At 40.1% G+C, this 18,198-nt stretch overlaps 1 protein-coding gene across 3 annotated transcripts; it reads left to right on the top strand.

Annotated features, from left to right (window-relative positions):
- Window positions 1-1,561: 1,561 nt before the first annotated feature.
- wdhd1 (WD repeat and HMG-box DNA binding protein 1) lies at window positions 1,562-17,225 on the top strand. Of its 3 annotated transcripts, none has more exons than XM_037248115.1 (26): window positions 1,562-1,652; window positions 1,887-1,972; window positions 2,449-2,560; window positions 2,665-2,816; window positions 4,819-4,930; window positions 6,153-6,203; window positions 6,289-6,384; window positions 6,462-6,554; window positions 7,115-7,221; window positions 7,387-7,528; window positions 7,818-8,037; window positions 8,446-8,624; window positions 8,733-8,917; window positions 9,047-9,288; window positions 9,490-9,627; window positions 9,834-9,990; window positions 10,532-10,646; window positions 10,881-11,012; window positions 11,086-11,306; window positions 11,441-11,571; window positions 11,658-11,723; window positions 12,503-12,534; window positions 12,622-12,786; window positions 12,962-13,101; window positions 13,315-13,450; window positions 16,667-17,225. In XM_037248115.1, exons 2-26 carry the CDS (start codon window positions 1,896-1,898, stop codon window positions 16,853-16,855), a joined length of 3,390 nt encoding a protein of 1,129 aa, XP_037104010.1. In that variant the 5' UTR covers window positions 1,562-1,652; window positions 1,887-1,895; the 3' UTR covers window positions 16,856-17,225. The 3 variants fall into 3 exon arrangements, with proteins under 3 accessions (XP_037104010.1, XP_037104011.1, XP_037104009.1); XM_037248116.1 differs by having other exon boundaries at window positions 11,432-11,571; window positions 11,658-11,714; XM_037248114.1 differs by having other exon boundaries at window positions 11,432-11,571.
- The last annotated feature ends 973 nt before the right edge of the window (window positions 17,226-18,198 follow it).

Genomic DNA, 18,198 nt, shown 5'->3' with positions numbered 1-18,198 from the left:
TTTTGTTGTGATGTACTGCAGGAAAGGGCAACGGGACTTTGACCGGGACAGCTGGGCATCAGTAGTGATGTGTCAACTCTGTACACCATGTAGTGCAGGTATTTGGGCAGGGCCAAGGGGGAGCGAGCCTCTATTCTTCCATCTGCCCGCGGTAGGACGAGAACGTTACAGCGACGACGTAAATGACGTAATTCTACAGTTAATCTACTTCATTTTGGCGTATTTTTTATTCCATCTTCTGTTTCCCTAAATGACTACTCAAGTATCTGTGATCACAAAGCAGTATGTAGTAGGTTTGAGTTCATGTGAATCAGGGAGATGATTTGATTGACCCCTTTTGTTGGGCCACAGGTGTGAAACGGTGGTCCACGTTCACCTACGCAAAGAAACAGAAACAGCCCATCTCATGCAGGTTGCTCTCAAATGAGATGCAATCCCTTTTGTGCTGGCAGAATTCCTATTATTGGAACAAACAATTCTTTTGACAGACTGTGAACGAGAGGTCACAACATTTGGGTGAAGAGTAATTTCTCATACCTTGCTACTATTACAGTTACTCCAAACTGCAGGCAAAAACAAGTGAATATGAAGAAAAAAAGGTACACATATGTGAAATTTGCTCATTTCAGCAGCAACCATGCTCACCAGCTTCTACAACCACAAACGTATTTGCAAATGATGAGTGAATATCTCCGAATTCACTCATCATGGACGATGTTGACACAGGTGTGACTTTTTACATATGAAGAAAAAAATCAGTAGTGCCTGCCTCCGACCTTTTCACAGTACATATATCAACAATACACACGTCAATTGTGACTTGAATCATTAATCAACGAAATGAAAAGTTTTGTCTGGCTCTGATATTAAATTAAATCACATAAGAACAGACTGCAAAAATTCCAATTCTCAATGATTTGTGGTGTATTTTGGTTTACTGAAATATATTTGGAACTATCATAAATGTATGATCCACAAATATGTTAAAGATTCACTGGTTTGTTTAGCTGTATTACATTATACGAAGTTATCTTCAGTGACAACTATGACTTTCAAATTGCACATTGTTCCAATTATAAACCATAATGTGGATAAAGTGATTGAATATTTTGAATTATTTCAGTTTAATGGTTTAAAATAAGTGTTTTTGTGCTCATTTGAGAAATATAACTCCCTCTACTTCTTCATTCTGGACGTGAGAGTGAACTGCCCAAGAAGAATCCACTTTTGAGGTAAAACATCCCATCAAAATACATTATTTTCATTCAAGCAGCGGTATAGTGGTTTTACACATAAATACTATGCTTGCAATCTTTTGGTTCCATATTTGTACCTTATATTTAATTGTGTTTATATTTCATATGTGTACTTAGGACCTATACATGATGCTCCTTCTGGCAATACGTAGATTGTCTGACATATGCAAAGAATATTTGTTGTCTAGTTTGGTTTTCTAAACTACAATAAAGTTTCTTTTAAAAAAACAACACTTTTTGGTACTTCCGGCTCTGCGTCGCTTTAACAAAGTGGGCGTGCCTGATAGTACGTCATCATGTAGTTGGCGGGACTTTCGACGCCAGTTTCCTGTGTACAACGAAACGCGGGAGATTCAGGAGACGTAGATCAACATTGAGTAGTCTTCAGGCAGAGTTGTAAGTTTACAGAAAACGTTAATCGGCAAAGTTTGATCATCAAAGGATGATCCTAAATAAGTTTTATTATGTTGATTTTGCTGTATATTCGCTTGATTTTTGTTAGCCCGGGCTTCTTTGTTAGCTTAACTCTGAAGCGGGGAAGCGTAACAAAATGTTATGGACAGTAACGTGCTATCTATTCTAATAAATCAACAAGCTTTTGATTGTTTTCCTCCTTTTCTCATCTATTAGTTTGTCAAAATGCCTTGTGAAAGGAAGCCTATGCGTTACGGGCATTCAGAGGGACACACAGAAGTCTGCTTCGATGACACTGGGACGTAAGTCAGCTTTACGTATTTTAGATCATAAAATTACGGCAAATGCGATGTGACATTACGCTCAGTTGAATTTCTCCACACATTTGTTTGATCTTTCACATTTTTTAGACCTAACTACAGGTCTCAAATTTATGTAGCACTGTTTGCATTTGGTTGTCAATCCCAATTATTCCATTTTAACAACATTTACATGCTGCAAATGATGGTAGCCAAAATATATTTCACGCAAAAAAATATACAAGACATTCAGTCTTCAACTTTAGTTTTTGTCTTCTTACTCAAACATTTGACACAAGAAAATACCATGTTTTTATTTCATTGCCCTGTTTCCTTAAGCAAGGTGAGCGTCAACCTAAACAATAAATGAAAAAAGCTCAGTAGGAACTTTTTTTTAGCATGGTTAAAAAAAAAAAAGTTCCATTTTTGACCAGTTGCAGTCCCCACAGCATAAAAGCTTCACTTCTGATTCTTCTCAGGTTCATTGTGACCTGTGGACACGATGGTGATGTTCGGATATGGGAGAATCTAGATGATGACGATCCAAGGTTCATCACTGTTGGCGAAAAAGCTTATTCATTGGCACTCAAGGTTGCTAATTTTCCTAATGATCATTTTCATTAAGCTGTAAAAAGTCTATTGTGGTTGCTTTCCATCAAACAGTTTTGATCAGATGGCCCATGTTCTGTATTCAGAATGGCAAGCTCGTGACAGCAAGTTCCAATAACACCGTGCAGATTCACACGTTTCCTGATGGTGATCCGGACGGCATCCTTACTCGGTTCACTACCAACGCCACACACGTCACGTTCAACTCCAGTGGATCCAAAGTTGCTGTCGGCTCCAGGTCTGAAAATACACCTTAAATGATATAACCTTCTCTTTTGACACATTTTTCAAGCACTTTGAGCATTTTAATTTACCTGCTTTTACATATTTTAACATCAGTGCACATATATTCTTAGCTTCACACTAGCTCGATAGCGATCTGGCCGATCGATCTATGCACCCCTACTTTCTAGGTTTCTCGACAGGCAATGCACTTTTCTCACAAATGTTTAGCATATATATATATATATTTTTTAAAGTCTTGGGATATGTAGTTATTTTTAATTAATTAAATGGCCAATTAATGTGCGGCCGTTAGTTGCTCTTCCCTGTGTCAAAGTATCCATTCAGTGAAATTATATTTTTGCACAAGCTGTATGTTTTTATTTCAGAACACTTAGACCATTCATTATAACAGAAACATTGATATTTTAGTTGAAGACGCACAAGGTAGAATTTCAAATTATTTTATTGTTTGAGAACATGAACGAAAACCTTGACTTTTAAAAAATAGTCATTCATTTATTTAGGTTAGAGCAAATAAGGAGCAGTAATTGAGAGCATTGTACGACAATACATTTTTGCACCCGCAGAACATGCTGCTTGTCAATAAATCTTGCCTAGCAAGAAATATCGAAACCAGCATCGCTTGAAATGGCATTAAGGTTCCACATTGTTTGTCACCATAGGTTTGCATGTCCGCAGCCTTAACTTGCAGGAAACTGCAATTTCGGCCTGGTCATTAAACATCCCAAATCCATTTTTTATCAGAAGTAGAATTTATCCAGAATTATTTTCTGACGTATGAAGAGCAGAATAATATAAACTACTTATCCGCGCGTCCTCTGCGTCATTCGCACAACCTACGTCATGAAGACAGCAGCTCAGAACAATGCTATTTTTATCAGCCTCCTCCATCACTCCATCTGCCTCATGTGGTGGCTGAATTCAATACCGTAATTTGTACTTACATGGTTTGGAGTTGTCTTCATTTTCCCCATGCTCAAATGATGGTAAAGATAATTATTCACAATCACTTATATATTCAAGTTACACATTTTGCTAACGCCTCATATTTGTCTGTCGTGTGAAAAATGTCCTGCTTAGTGATTGACTTGTGATCAGCTTCTGCTGTGACACTAACCGAGATAAGCAATCCCGAAAATTAATGCAGAGGTCTTATTATTATGGTTGACTTAAGTTAGTTGACTAATTCGCCATGTTAAGCGTCTTCTCCAAGCCTCTCCTCTCTAAAATGAATTGAATTGTTTTCCGTAATTGCGCATCTTACTGCAGCCTTTTTGATGAATAAAAACCAATCACCACAGATTTATTTAGTTTTGCTGTCGCTGAGCAAGCTCAACAGCAACACAAAATATTTTAATCGAGATTGTCACATTATTGATTTGCTTCATGTACAGTATATTGTTGTGCGGTTAATAAAATGTAAGAATGTCCAGTGGCTTGCCCATATCCCCTTCTCTGCTTTTCACCTAGAGATACTCCGAAAGAGCTGAAAGATAAGCAAATGTCACTTTGACTTTGTCAAACCATGCGGATTTGCTATGCTCAGGCCACATGTTTGACAGCTAGGAAAGAATCCTTGCATGCTACATCAGTTGAATTCAGTTTTGAGCGCATTTATGACTGACCGGACAATGATGTTTTTATGTTGACGATTATTATCTCGCACAGATGACCCTCATACATTGACGTGCTTGAATCACATTTCCGGCACACAGACGGAGCAGCATATAGATTGGTTTATGATTAGTGGTGATTGGAGATGTCTGCCTGTTACCGGAATTGATTTGTGAAGAGCGCCGTGCTTTATTGATGGTGGCATTTTCACAATGTTTTGTTTGTTTGTTGTTATATTGATCTGAAGAAATAGTCATCTGTTAGACGTTGATGTAAATCAGAATTGTCTACAGCTGACATGCCTCTTGTTTGTGCTGGCCATTTTGACTGCAAGTACCCAGTGTGCATGTACTGATTTGTCAGTTCTCTATTTGCTTCAGTGACTTTTTGGTTAAAGTGGTGGAAGTATCAGACAGCAGCCAGCAGAAAACCCTCCGGGGCCATGAAGCACCTGTCCTCAGTGTCACCTTTGACCCTAAAGATGAGTTTCTGGTAGGTACATTTACGCCATGTATTTCATTATGAAGAACAATAATGCACATTTTTAAACTTGAGTTATAGTTGAAGTAGACCACCGGACCATCAAAATATCTTTACCATTTGTTCCAAAATACATCTTTATAGATTCTTTTCCACTGTATAGTACCTCACCTTGTCATAGCTGTCCTCACTGTTGACACACTTCTATCAGTAAAATAGGGCTGTCCAAGTAATCGAAATTGTGATTTCGATTTTAGCTTCTCATGATCCTAAGAAATAGTTAAAGAAAAATTTGTAATATGCCAAATAACACAATTTGTTTGCCAGTTTCCCACATTGTGAAAGTACTCTGAATACGGCGTGTTGTTTGTATAATTTAATTTCACAAGGTAATTTTCTACTTTATTTAAAAAGAATAGTGTGTTCAAGAATTCAGTCTTTCTGAGTAGTTTTGGTACTTGATTAAATACCATGTTTTGAAATGAATCCATCATCTTTTTAATTTAATTGGGATTTTAGTCCATCCCTCCATTTTCTATATCGCTTGTCGCCACGGGGGTCGCGGGCGTGCTGGAGCCTATCCCAGCAGCTATCGGGCAGTAGGCGGGGGACAACCTGAACCGGTTGCCAGCCAATTGCAGGGCACACGGAGACGAACAACCATCCGCACTCACACTCACACCTAGGGGCAATTTGAAATGTTCAATCGGCCTACCAAGCATGTTTTTGGGATGTGGGAGGAAACCAGAGTGCCTGGAGAAAACCCACACGAGCACGGGGAGAACACGCAAACTCCACACAGGGAGGGCCGGAGATGGAATCGAATCCGCACCCTCCAAACTGTGAGGCGGATGTGATACCCAGTGCGCCACCGTGCTGCCCTGGGATTTTGATAGCAATCAAAATTAGTGTGGATTGTGATTTTCTTCTTTTTTTTTTTTTTTTTTTTAAACGCTGTAATGCAAAATATGGGATTTTCCTGATTTAAAAATGTTTTTAATTTGTACATAATGCAACAATCTCATATAACAGATTTTTGACCGAATTTGATTTGCAATTTTGTGGCCTTTAATATTATGTGTTAATTTGAAAGAAAACAAAAAAAAGACTCATTCTTTACGTAACTCCGTAGTTAGCCTTGAACCTCAGGCCTTGACAAGACAACCCCGTGCGGGTGTGTATATATAAAAAAAAACCTGGACCATTAATTCCTACCAAATGCTTCTTTTCCCAGGCGTCTGCCAGCTGCGATGGCTCAGTCATTGTGTGGAATATTGAGGAGCAGGTACGTCAAAGCCAAACACTTGTCTGCATAATGTTGTTTCATACTGTGCCTGGTTTGTCTGATTGGATTTTGTTCACAAATTCAGGCACAGGTGATCAGCTGGCCTCTGCTGAAGAAAACTAATGACGTCAGCAATGCAAAATCATTATGTCGCCTGGCCTGGCAACCTCACACAGCAAAGGTTAAGAGACCAAACTGTCCATTTTGTATCGTTTTCCTGGCTTATCTAATTGATGTATGCACATTATCTGCCATCAGTTTTTGGCAGTTCCCGTGGAGACCAAAGTTCACCTGTATGAGAGAGGGTCCTGGAATCATGTGAGCACCCTGTCAGATGATCTGCTGACTCAGGTGAGTTTGACACAGTTGTTTTGGTTTGGTTTTTCTTCTTTTATAGAGTGGTAATGTGCCTCTACACATATTAAAAAAAAAAAAGTCACAAAGTGATTTGGAGAATACTAAACAGCATTTTGTTGGCACTAAAAATACAGTTTAGCATTTTTGTTGTTAAACTATAAATATGCAGGAGGTGGCAAATAGTTTCAACCAATATTTGTAGGCCCTGATCTGGTTATTCCATCTTTTGGACTGTCTAGTGAAGCTTTGACTACATTGATGGAGAGAAATCCATCCTCAAATCCATTCTCGAGTACTGTACATGTAATCATTTTGGTATGACACTGGTTAAACAAGTCATTGAAGTCTTTTTTTTTTTTTTTTTAATGTAAGCCATTATCCGACATCAGTAATTTGTCATTGCAAACCGGAACATTTGCAAACAAAATGATAATAGGTAATTCCATAGTACAGACTTGATGCAGTACTGCGACAATTCCCAAAAATATGGCTTGAATATTTGCCAGGAGGTAAATATGATACATCTTTACAATGTTGACTGTTTTTGCTTTCAGCCCATCAATGTGGCAGCATGGTCTCCATGTGGAAACTTCCTTGCTGCTGCCAGCATTGGGGGTTTCATAACAGTATGGGACATTGAAAGCAAACTGTGTGTTGAGCGGTATGTAATATTTGTGGAATCTTGTCATTTCTGGGAAAAATTGAATACAACATTGTTACTAAATAGATATTCGTTTGAACCCAGTCGTTCTTTCCTATTTGAAGTCATTTCAATATAATAATAAAGGATGACAGTTTTGTTCAAGTTGCCTTGTTTACTCTGCAGGCAGAAGCACGAGAAGGGCTTCACGGTGTGCGATTTAGCCTGGCACCCATCCGGCAAACATATTGCTTACACAGACAATGAGGGCTGTCTGGGCCTGCTGGAGGGTTTCAGTGCATCTGGGTCTAAAACCATCTCTTCTAAGGTAGCACTCTATTGTGTCTAGACATTTATTTCGATTGTCAACTGCTTGTGACAAGTGTTCCTCTGCTATTTGTGGTGGATAAAAACCGAAGAGGACCCAAAAGATTTTGAATTGCTTATTGATGCCACAAGATGGGGCAAAGTCCAACGCAATCTTGATCAACTATTTTGGCGCAGGCGTCAATTACTTGCTTTTTTACCCTACGTCACCCACAAATATACACAGTTTTAAAATGACCTGTTATTAATTGTTATGGTGCTACGCTTAACGTCTTTTGGCTTTTCATCAGGCGACTGGAGAAAAAGGAGAGAAAGGCTACGAAGATCTATTTGATGAAGATGATGACCGGGTCATGGATGAAGGATTGAGTGATGCTAACTCCCCTGCGAAGAAAACATTCAGTGCGGTCAATGAAGATGAGGAGGACGATGATGACGATTTTGTCATACCTGCAACAGGGCGGGTAAAGAACAGAGGAGGAGCCATACTGGATGATGAAAATTCACTTGGTGAGTGTTCGGTGCCTGGTGACAGAATGAATAGAGGTGAATTAAAACGTGTAGTTTAAAGTTATGACTGGCTTGCGGAACAAGAAGTTATGCTCATTTACCATACTTTTTTCCCCCATCTGATTGTTTTATAATCATAGACTAGAAGGTAAAGAAAAAATATAGTGTAATTATGACTTAAGTACTGTATTTGCAAAGGTCAATAACTAAAATTTGTTGCACAAATTTGAGTGACGTCACCGCCCATAGGGCCAGAACTCGATTGTAGCACAGAACACACCTTTCACTCGTCTAAAATATTAGATGAACACCCTGGACTGCTGGTTGTGGGCAATGCTTATACAAACTTTGTCGTGTTAGTATATTATTATTATTGCCATTGTGGTCTCTAATGATGTCACTCCACAGATTCAGGCTCGTTAAGGCCAGCTAAATTTGGAGATGACGATGATGCTGACAGTGCCATGATGACTGCAGCGCCTCTGCCTGCGGCCTTGCGCCCGGTCTATGAAGGGCCGCAACCAACGCCACCCCAAAAAGCTTTTCAACCAGGCTCCACTCCTATCCACCTCACTCACCGCTTTATGGTAGTTTATGATGAGGCATTTTTTAACTATTCATGCCTCACAGTTTTGTGAAATAAGTTTCAGTTGCAGTTTACCAAAAGTACCTTGCTAATGCCAACTTTCCTTCAGATGTGGAACTCTGTAGGGACAGTGCGAGGCTACAATGACGAGCAGGACAATGCCATCGATGTGGAGTTTCACGACACGGCTGTGCACCACACCATGCACTTCACTAACACGCTGGGCCACACAATGGCTGATGTTTCCCAGGAGGCAGTGCTCCTCGCCTGCCCCAGCTCAGATGAGCTAGCAAGGTATGCCCATCGGTGTCCAGTCAAAACGGTGATCAGCAATTAGATGTCAGCCACTTAGCCCCCACAGTCCACGATCAATTTCCACATGGTTTCATAGCAATTGAAACATTGTTCTCTTTGCATTCTTAGTAAAATACACTGTCTTCACTTCTCATCATGGGACACCAACAAGGAGTGGATGCTTGACTTGCCCAAAGGGGAGGACGCAAAGGCATTGTGTCTTGGTCAAGGCTGGGCGGCAGTCGCCACAAACGCACTCATGGTCAGGCTATTCTCCATCGGAGGAGTTCAGAGAGAAATCTTCAGTCTACCGGGAGCTGTCGTTTGCATGGCAGGACATGGAGAGCACTTGCTCATTGTATACCACAGAGGTACACACGCACGCACGCACACACAATGAATACATAATTTAAATTGCCACACTATGTAATCTAAGGTATTGTGACCAAATCTGCTGTATAATATGATGAACAATTTATCCTTCTACCCCTGCTTCAATAAAAATTACTTCATCGGTTGGTGAAGCATTGAAAAGTGCATACTTGATTCTTTGTGTCATTTTAAATCACCAGGGACCGGTTTCGACGGGGAGCAGGCACTAGCCGTGCAGCTCCTGCAGTTTGGTCGGAAACAAAGGCAAATCATCAATGGGGAACCTCTCCCGATCTCTCACAAATCTTATCTATGCTGGCTTGGATTTACCGCTGAGGGTACTAATGACATTTCTTTGATCATTTTAATTTTTTAGAGAACCCTACTAAATATTTCAACCAATTTTAAGAAAAATATTCTCATCCACAGTAAAAAGTGGATAGAACTAAGTAATCAACAAAACTATATGCCGTATATGCCTTGTTTTTTTGTTTTGTTTTCATTTAAGGATTTTAAAGATGTCAGCCTGGTGGTATATTTTCAGGTACCCCATGTTACGTGGATTCTGATGGGGTGGTACGAATGCTGAACCGCTCCCTGGGCTTGACTTGGACACCAGTGTGCAACACGAGAGAGACGTGCAAAAGCAAATCAGACCACTACTGGGTAGTTGGTGTGCATGAGAACCCTCAGCAACTCAGGTGAGTTCATGGATAAAAATTATTACGGGTGTTCATCTCTAAGAAATCGCTGATGGATTAAATATCAGCAATATCGGTTCTTGCAGTAAATGAATGGTAATAAAAGGCTACAAATGTGTAACATACACCAGATGTGCTCAATTTGAGAATAAATTTTATTAGCTTCCAACCTTGCATACAATAGCAACAAACTAACAAATATGTATGTAAGCAGGAAATTGCACACAATCAATCGTACACCAACGAAAACAAGTGGGAACAGGTTGCTTCCAATATCGTCATGTTTTCTAGTCTGAGGTTTCCGAGGTGGCAGTTTTGATCGGAACACTTGTCAGAATAGGCTCCTGGCTACTTCTTTAAATAATTTTCATGATGGTATTTGCATGATAGATTTGACTGCTATGTCTCGTCAGGTGTTTGTCAAGTTACAAATGCATGTTTGCTTTTGTATTCACCACAATGAAGGGGTAGCCGGGGGCTAAAATTAACACACCTAGACAGTACAGTAAATACAATAAATATTCCAAACCTTTTTTTCCAGGTGCATACCTTGTAAAGGCTCGAGATATCCCCCTACCCTGCCCAGACCGGCTGTGGCCATCTTGCCTTTCAGGTTGCCTCTATGTCAAACAACCACTGAGAAAGGACAGATGGAGGTAACATTGTACAGTTATCATTTGCAAGACATAATGTTTCTTTTCATCCAATCCAGCTGTCCTATATCAAATCTTTCATTTTGCTCCCTGTGTGTTTTTTTTTTGTTATTGACGATGCATATTTGAAACAGACAAAGCTCCATTTTCTTCTCTGATTTGCATTTTCTGATTCACTGGAAGTGCGATATAGAATTTTGGATTTGATATACCCATTCTTCTTATCTAATCCTTCAGGAACAGTTCTGGCGTTCCATGCTCTTCCACAACCACTACAGCTTCCTGTCCTCCAGCGGCTATGAAGTCGATGAGGTTGGACAGAGTCAGTCACAGAAAGAGCAGCAGGAGCTGCTGATGAAGATGTTTGCAGTCAGTTTGAGTCTAATTTTGTGCTATGATTGTCTGTCGTCCTGACTGATTCCTTGAACTTTGCTCCTTCTAGTTGTCATGTAAGTTGGAAAGAGAGTTTCGTTGCGTTGAGTTGGCGGAACTCATGACTCAAAACGTGGTGACGCTGGCCATTCGATACGCGTCGAGATCCAGACGCGTGGCACTCGCACAACGGCTCAGTCAGGTTGCTCTGGAAAAAGCCAGCCAAATTCAGGAGGAGCAGGAGGAGCAGGAGGAGACGGAATACTCCGACATCAGGCGGACTCCATCGAGGTAATTCCAACATATGAAGCAATGGGACCTTTCTCGTGAGATATCGCTGCAGAGTGCCGTCGTCACCTAGGTACATTTGATCGATATAGAGATGTAATATACTGACTTAATGTCCAATCATGTAATCATGACAGTTATGACCAGATTGAGGTCAAAGAAAAGCATCACCGCAGAGAAACACTGGAGGATGAGCGGAGCCAAGACCTTGAGGAGCAAGAGGACCCACAGACAATAGAACCTGAAGATGGAGCCAAAGCCCCAAAGTGTCAGTCTACTCCCAGCTTGCTTTACATATGTTCTCTTTATGGCTGCCAGTTATTTCATACTAATGGCACATGTCTGATTCTGCAGGTCTAAACCCATTTGCCAAAGTTCCAGGATCACCTTCAAAGCAAATAGCCCCTCTCGGTGAGCAAGGTTTGTCCTCAATTAATTGTCTGTATATTGACATTTGAAATGATCTCAATGTAAATATGAGTCAACAAATTGTGAAAGGGCAGCATTGATGAATGACTAGTCAACAGAAAATCTGTATGTTTGTATTTGAAATGAACTCAATGTAAATTTTAGCCAAAAAATTGTGAAAGGGCAACACGGATGAATGAAATTTTTATAATAAAAGTTTTATCAATACATTTTTATGGACTCAAGGTTATAGATCTACATAATGAGACCAGTGTTGCTTGTGTACAATTGCTGTGAATGGTTAACATTGACCAAATGGACGACTCTTTATTAAGGCCGATCTTTGCAGGGGCATAATTGTCTGATTTAATCGGCTAGACGATTAATTGTCAGACCCTAGAAACTATCAGAGCTACTTAAAAGTCAAACTGCTCTTTTAAATGTTGTGGTCTCCACCACCTTTACACCTCTTGCCAGCAATCTGTCAGTGATTGAATATGCCATTTGAGCACCCGCTATTTGCGATTTCAATGAATCAAACCCGAAGAGAGGGTATGGATGGAAGAATTATTATGAGGTTGTTTCGCATCCCTAAGATGAGTAGCAAACGTGAGGAGGCTGCACGGTACATAGAGAATGTGATCTCTATAGGTAAATCGCAAGAAATAATCCGAATCCTGGTATAGTTTGATGGAACAGCAGTGTGGTTGTGACCATGTTGATAATGGAATCTAGAAATGGCGGCAATTCCGTGTTGAGTGATTTACTGTAAGTCTTATTTGCTTTTGCAGCTAGCAGCGTTGGGCGCTCAAACCCTTTCAAGGTGAGTTGTGTACATATTTTAAACAAATAAGTGGTTAGGTATGTTAATCAATCTATACCGACGAAGGTTTTTGACGGATTCTTGCAGTTTCTTGGTTCTGGGAAATCCTCTCCTGTGTCTTGTAATTCTCGTATGACAAACATCCTGGACAACATGACGTCCAGCAGGAAGTCGGCTCCGCTAACTGCATCTGCAGGGAAGTCGAACAAAAGCCCGGTCCTCAAACCACTCCCCACTCGAGGAAAGACAAAGGTACTATTAGGTATAATTTCGAGCTTCCTTATCGTAGAAAATGGTAGCGCAGGTTTCTGTAAGAACCACTCACGCAGCACGCATACTGTACATGTGTAAGTTTATGATCGTGCATACAACAATAGAAATAATTGAAGACTTACAATGATATCTTGTGTATGAGTTTTCCACCCAGGCTCAGTCCACTCTCCTGCAGATGAGTGTAAAGACAGTCAATAAGAAGACCGAGGAGAGCATGGAGACCAGAGATAATCAACAGAAGCATGCAGATCTCCCAACTTCTCCCTCACCAGTCCACAATGCTGAAACGAAGAGGTACAAGATGTAAATACATCCAAAGCTAGTTGTTTATTTTGACAGTCACAGTAAATGCCAAAGAGGATTATGCCAGTTGAACATTGTGATCTTTAGAGGTGTTGTCTAATGTGTACATTTACAGTAATTATTCAGTGATTCACATTGCAGCAACAAATTGAGAACAAATGGGAGAAGATTTTGTTCTCATTTGAGGCTTTTGCTGACCGTTAGACCAAAAACAGGCTTCCAGTTGTGGTTGGAAGAGAACAGGAAGAACATCATAGCAGACCACCCTGACCTGGAAGAAATGGACATCATCAAGGAGGCTATGGGAATCTTCAGGAATCTTTCAGCAGAGGAGCGACTGGTATGAAACACCTACTAAATATTGCATTGAGTGGATTACATTTTAAAAACATTTGTTGAGCATAGAATCTTTGGTGAGTGTAGGTGTGATTGTGAGTGAGTTGTTGGAGTTACTTCTTCACTTGAAGTACTCCACAGCTTCACTGGAACTCCTGGGGTTAGGGTTCAATTGGCTTCCAGATTAAAATCGTAAGAAGAAGAGCAGGAGGAAACATTGCATGAATATTTGGGAAGATAAGTGTTGAGTGTTTCACCCTCTCAATTGTCCTGATTTCTTTGGGGACCATGTTGTGGCCAATTAGGGCATTACAAGAGTTTGCTCTTATTTTCTTTTGGAATTGTTCCTCGTGATTGAATATTTTGTGCTTGATGACAGCTGGGATAGGGTCCAACACACCCGCGACCCTCGTGATGATAAGTGGTTAAGAAAATGTTTGGATGATTTAATTGTTGAAAAATCACAATGAACAAGTGGCTAATAATTTTAAAAAAAAATCAACACTGCAATGTTTATTTGGCCCTAACAACAATCTGTGTGAAAAATTGGCTCTTTATCACACAAGGCATTTTTGTATATTACGGCCTAAACCCCCCACTTCATATTTTCTGATGCACATTCATCATGACCAATTATTGATGATTTTTTTTGCCAGTGTTTAGAGGTGACATTGTAGGTGTTGAGAGCAAGTCACCCAGTCGTGACCTTGCATTCATTTAGTTGGCAGCTGGATGATGCTTCATACAGAAGGGGGAGGAAGTGGTGGGGGCGAGTATGCTTGTTGCCTGGGAACCCGATTGAATGTGTGATGGCAGTGAAGGAACAAATCCTTGATCTCATGATTACACTGAGGGATATAGAGGCAGTTGGCTTTTGCTAAATTTCTGTTTTCAGGCACATTTACAGCTCTTATTTGCGTACCAGTAGTCTACTACTTTGTTTCGTGTCGATACAGGATTTTTTAACAAACCTTTGATTAAGAGAGACATTTATAAAACGCAGCAGATGCAGCACAATATGATTCGCAGACCTTCAGAATCTAGTCAAACTCAGATAAAGTTCCAAGATTTGATAGTTTTATTGTGCTTTGCAGAGAGTTCCAGTCAATGTGAGCACAATATTGAAAAGACATCTGTCCTTTCTGTGTCCTGACACATAGGGGCACTTGTGTATACAAATCCTGGGAATGACGAGCATAAAGTCCATCAGACTTATGCGAAAGATACACACTTAAGCATGGTGAGGCATGAGAGAAAGAATATGTAGTGCCTCGATTGGGGCATGCATGTATAAAAGGTCAATGGAAGCAATGTTAAAGTCTCTTTCTTGCATGGAAAGAAAAACTACATTTGTTTCTAACATAAAAACTCAATTTCAGTCGTAACTCATTGACAAGGGCATCAACGTGAGGTTTTATAGACAAAAACTCATCAATTAAGATGCCAAATATTTTAAAGCAGTGAAAACAACTGAGCCGTCAGGAGTAGCGATAGGAGGAATATTCTGTTGCTTAACTTTATTATTAGAAAACATCACTTTCATTTGCTTGTGTTCAGGGACATTTTCACTGTCACAAACTACATTAAATGTATTTTGTGAATAGTTTTTGGTAGTCACAAAAAAATACACTGTCATGTCATCAGCGTAAAAATGACAACTTGCCTTACATTCTGTCCCACATGATTGATTCATACATATTTTGTAAAACAAAGTGGTCCAACAATAGACCCTTGTAGTACACCCTGAGTAACTGTCAAAACATCAGACCATAAGTCATCATGCTTAACACATTGAGTTCTATTAGTAAAATAGTTGGAGAGTGAACTAACTGCGTGCTCTGACAAGACAACGCTGCTCAGTTGATTTTGCAGTATCTTGAAAATTATTATTAAAGATTACAAAAATTGAAGCACATTTCTGTTGTCGATTAAGGGCAGAACCAACATTATTTACAACTTTTACTGCTACTGTCATTTTGTAGTAAGTTTGGCACTTATGTTATACGTATAAGACAAAATAGAAAACAATCACTGATCATATAATAGTATACATCAGTGGTTCTTTACCTTGTTGGAGGTACCGAACCCCACCAGTTTCATATGTGCATTCACCAAAACCCTCTTTAGTGAAAAATTAAATGATTTTTTTTCAAATTCAAGACATCAATGTTTTTTACTGGTGCACAAAATGAGCCGTGCATGAACATCACCTTGTTCGAAGAACAAAGCCAACACAATGCATGAACTCACACAAATTACATCCCTTCAAATCAGTGTGACTTCTGCTGTTGCCTTTGTGAGACCAGTTCAGATTTGCATTAAACGATAAATCAGGTGTTCGGACCTCCGCAGAGGAGGCTCTGCCGAATCCCTGAGACCGACTCACCGAACCCCGAGGGTTCGATCAAACCCAGGTTAAGAACCACTGGTAGACATAATACATAAATTTGACTAATTCAGTTTTTCCTTTGTGACTGTTAAATAGGCTTTTTAATGTGTGTGCGTGTGCGTGTGCGTGCGTGTGCGTGCGTGTGTGTGCGTGTGTGTGTGTGTGTGTGTGTGTGTGTGTATATTGGATCCCAATATACTTTGTGCTACTCTGAGATGACATGTAGTCGCATCGTGTTGAGTCAAAATATAGTATGCTCAGGGGTGAAGGTGCACATCCCTACTAGAGAGATTAAACAAGCAATGCTCAATTTGATAACTGGATTTAAAAAAAAGTAGTTATTTGGTATCGCATGCAAACTCCTGGCCTTCATGCGAAAGCTGTTCACCCACAGATGCAAATATCTTTTTGAATAGCGAATCCCTTTAAAATTCAAACGTGAGGCGTGCCCACTTCAAGTAACGTGTGCTGCTTTGAATATATAAGTCTACATCTGCAAGTGAAGTGTGCGTGGAGCATTGGTCCTGTCATCAAGCCTGATGATTCATCCTGGGCTCAATGGGCTTTTACCTTCAGGAAAGTGCTTTCTTTTTGTCTTTGCTCAAAGAGAAAGGAGGAGCAACGTGAGCAAGAAGCCGACGAGAGCCAGTGGGCATGAAGAGATGCAACTTGTCAATTGTGATTATACATGACAGGATGCAATTTCCAACTGCATGCCTAAGTGTTGCTGCGTGTGTTCACTCATTATCATGGAGCTTGCGTCCAAACAGATGCACACTTCCCCCTTTGGTGTCCCTTATAATTAACATGTGTATGCCCATTTTCATTCAGGCATTGACTGAGCGAGCAAAAGGCCCGGCTGATGACGTGATGGACCTGAAGAAAAGAAAACGAAGTGAACCAGGCGGCAGTGTAGAAAATGAAATTGGTCAGGCAGAAGCAAAGGAAAACAATGCCAAGAAGAAGAAAGCAATGGATCCGTCTTCGAAGCTTTCAGCATTTGCCTTTCACAAGAGCTAAAATTTGACAGATCTGTCTTAATGTGAAACTTTGTATTTAGTGTTCTTGTTCAGTAAGTTGTGTTCATTTCTTAAGGCTCTAGTACACTTGTTGACTCGCACTTGGGATTCCTGTTTTTGTATTTACTCTGCCACAAAGTGCCATCAAAAATGTTTTAATGCTTCCATCGCGTGATCCTGTTTACCAAAAGAAAACATCATAGTCCAATAAATTCTGGTGAAGTGAGCGCAGTAGCGACTGTATTTAGTTCGGTGGATGACATTTGGAATATGGCTGCAAGAGACTGTTTTGTAAGGCTGGTGCTGTTACATATCCTTACAAGTTCTCATAGATCTCGGTGAAATGTACAATTGGCTTTACCTTGAAAAAACCCACAGTAAACACAAAATATTGATTATTTTGCCAGGTCTGATGTGTGTGCAAAATTTCATGCGTTTTGGTAAAGATTTAGACAAACTATCTGTTTGTTTTCTTGGTAAATTGCCACGGCAACGGTATTTAGCACAAACTTGCGAATATTGTGTTTTAACATAACTGGCTAAACTGTCTTCCAAACCTATGATATGTAGAACAGTCTTCCAAACATGACATTTCAAAAAAAATCAAAGCATAATACAGGTTTTTCTTTTAGCCAGTAGGTGACATTGAAAAAAACAACTGTAAATGATAACTAATATTAGTCTCATCAAATGGGTGAAATTTTGAGAAAATAGACTCATCTGGTCAAGTTAGAGCAGCTTAAGGAGTCAGAATTGTGATACCCAAATGGGCACGCACTCTGCCAAAAAGTCAACATTCAACGTAAAGCATGATCGTCTTGAGGCTTTTCTGACAAATTTTCAATTGGATCCGTTCAAGGTGTGCATGGCAGTACCGTAAATTTCGGACTATAAGCCGCGACTTTTTTCTCAAATTTTGAACCCTGTGGTTTATAGTCCGGTGCGGCTTATATAGGATTTTTTCCGGGATTTTTGTGATGACTTGATCACTTTTATACACTCGTAAAAAGGCTGTGGACCGCTGTTGTGCGGCACCGCTTTGCTGGGCGGAGGGATATATGGACACGGTCACTGGGGAGAAAAGTGGTGTGTTGATCGCATGTCCATCCGCCAGGCAAATAGTGCCGTATAATTCACACAAAGAAGAGACCAAACGAGATCAAGACGGACATTACTGAAAGGAAACTTTTATACACAAACCGTCATTATGGGGAACAAAAGAAATGCATATGATGCCGCTTTTAAGCTAAACGCAGTCGATGTTGATGACATTGTGTTGCGTCACCCTTTTCTTTATTTCGTAGTCCCGTCTACTCTGGAGCTATACGTGTCGCTCGCTAGTTT

This window comes from Syngnathus acus, chromosome 3 (assembly GCF_901709675.1).
Source record: "Syngnathus acus chromosome 3, fSynAcu1.2, whole genome shotgun sequence".
Taxonomy (NCBI): domain Eukaryota; kingdom Metazoa; phylum Chordata; class Actinopteri; order Syngnathiformes; family Syngnathidae; genus Syngnathus; species Syngnathus acus.
Note: the sequence above shows the minus strand (reverse complement) of the source record. Positions and strands in the feature narration are given on the sequence as shown.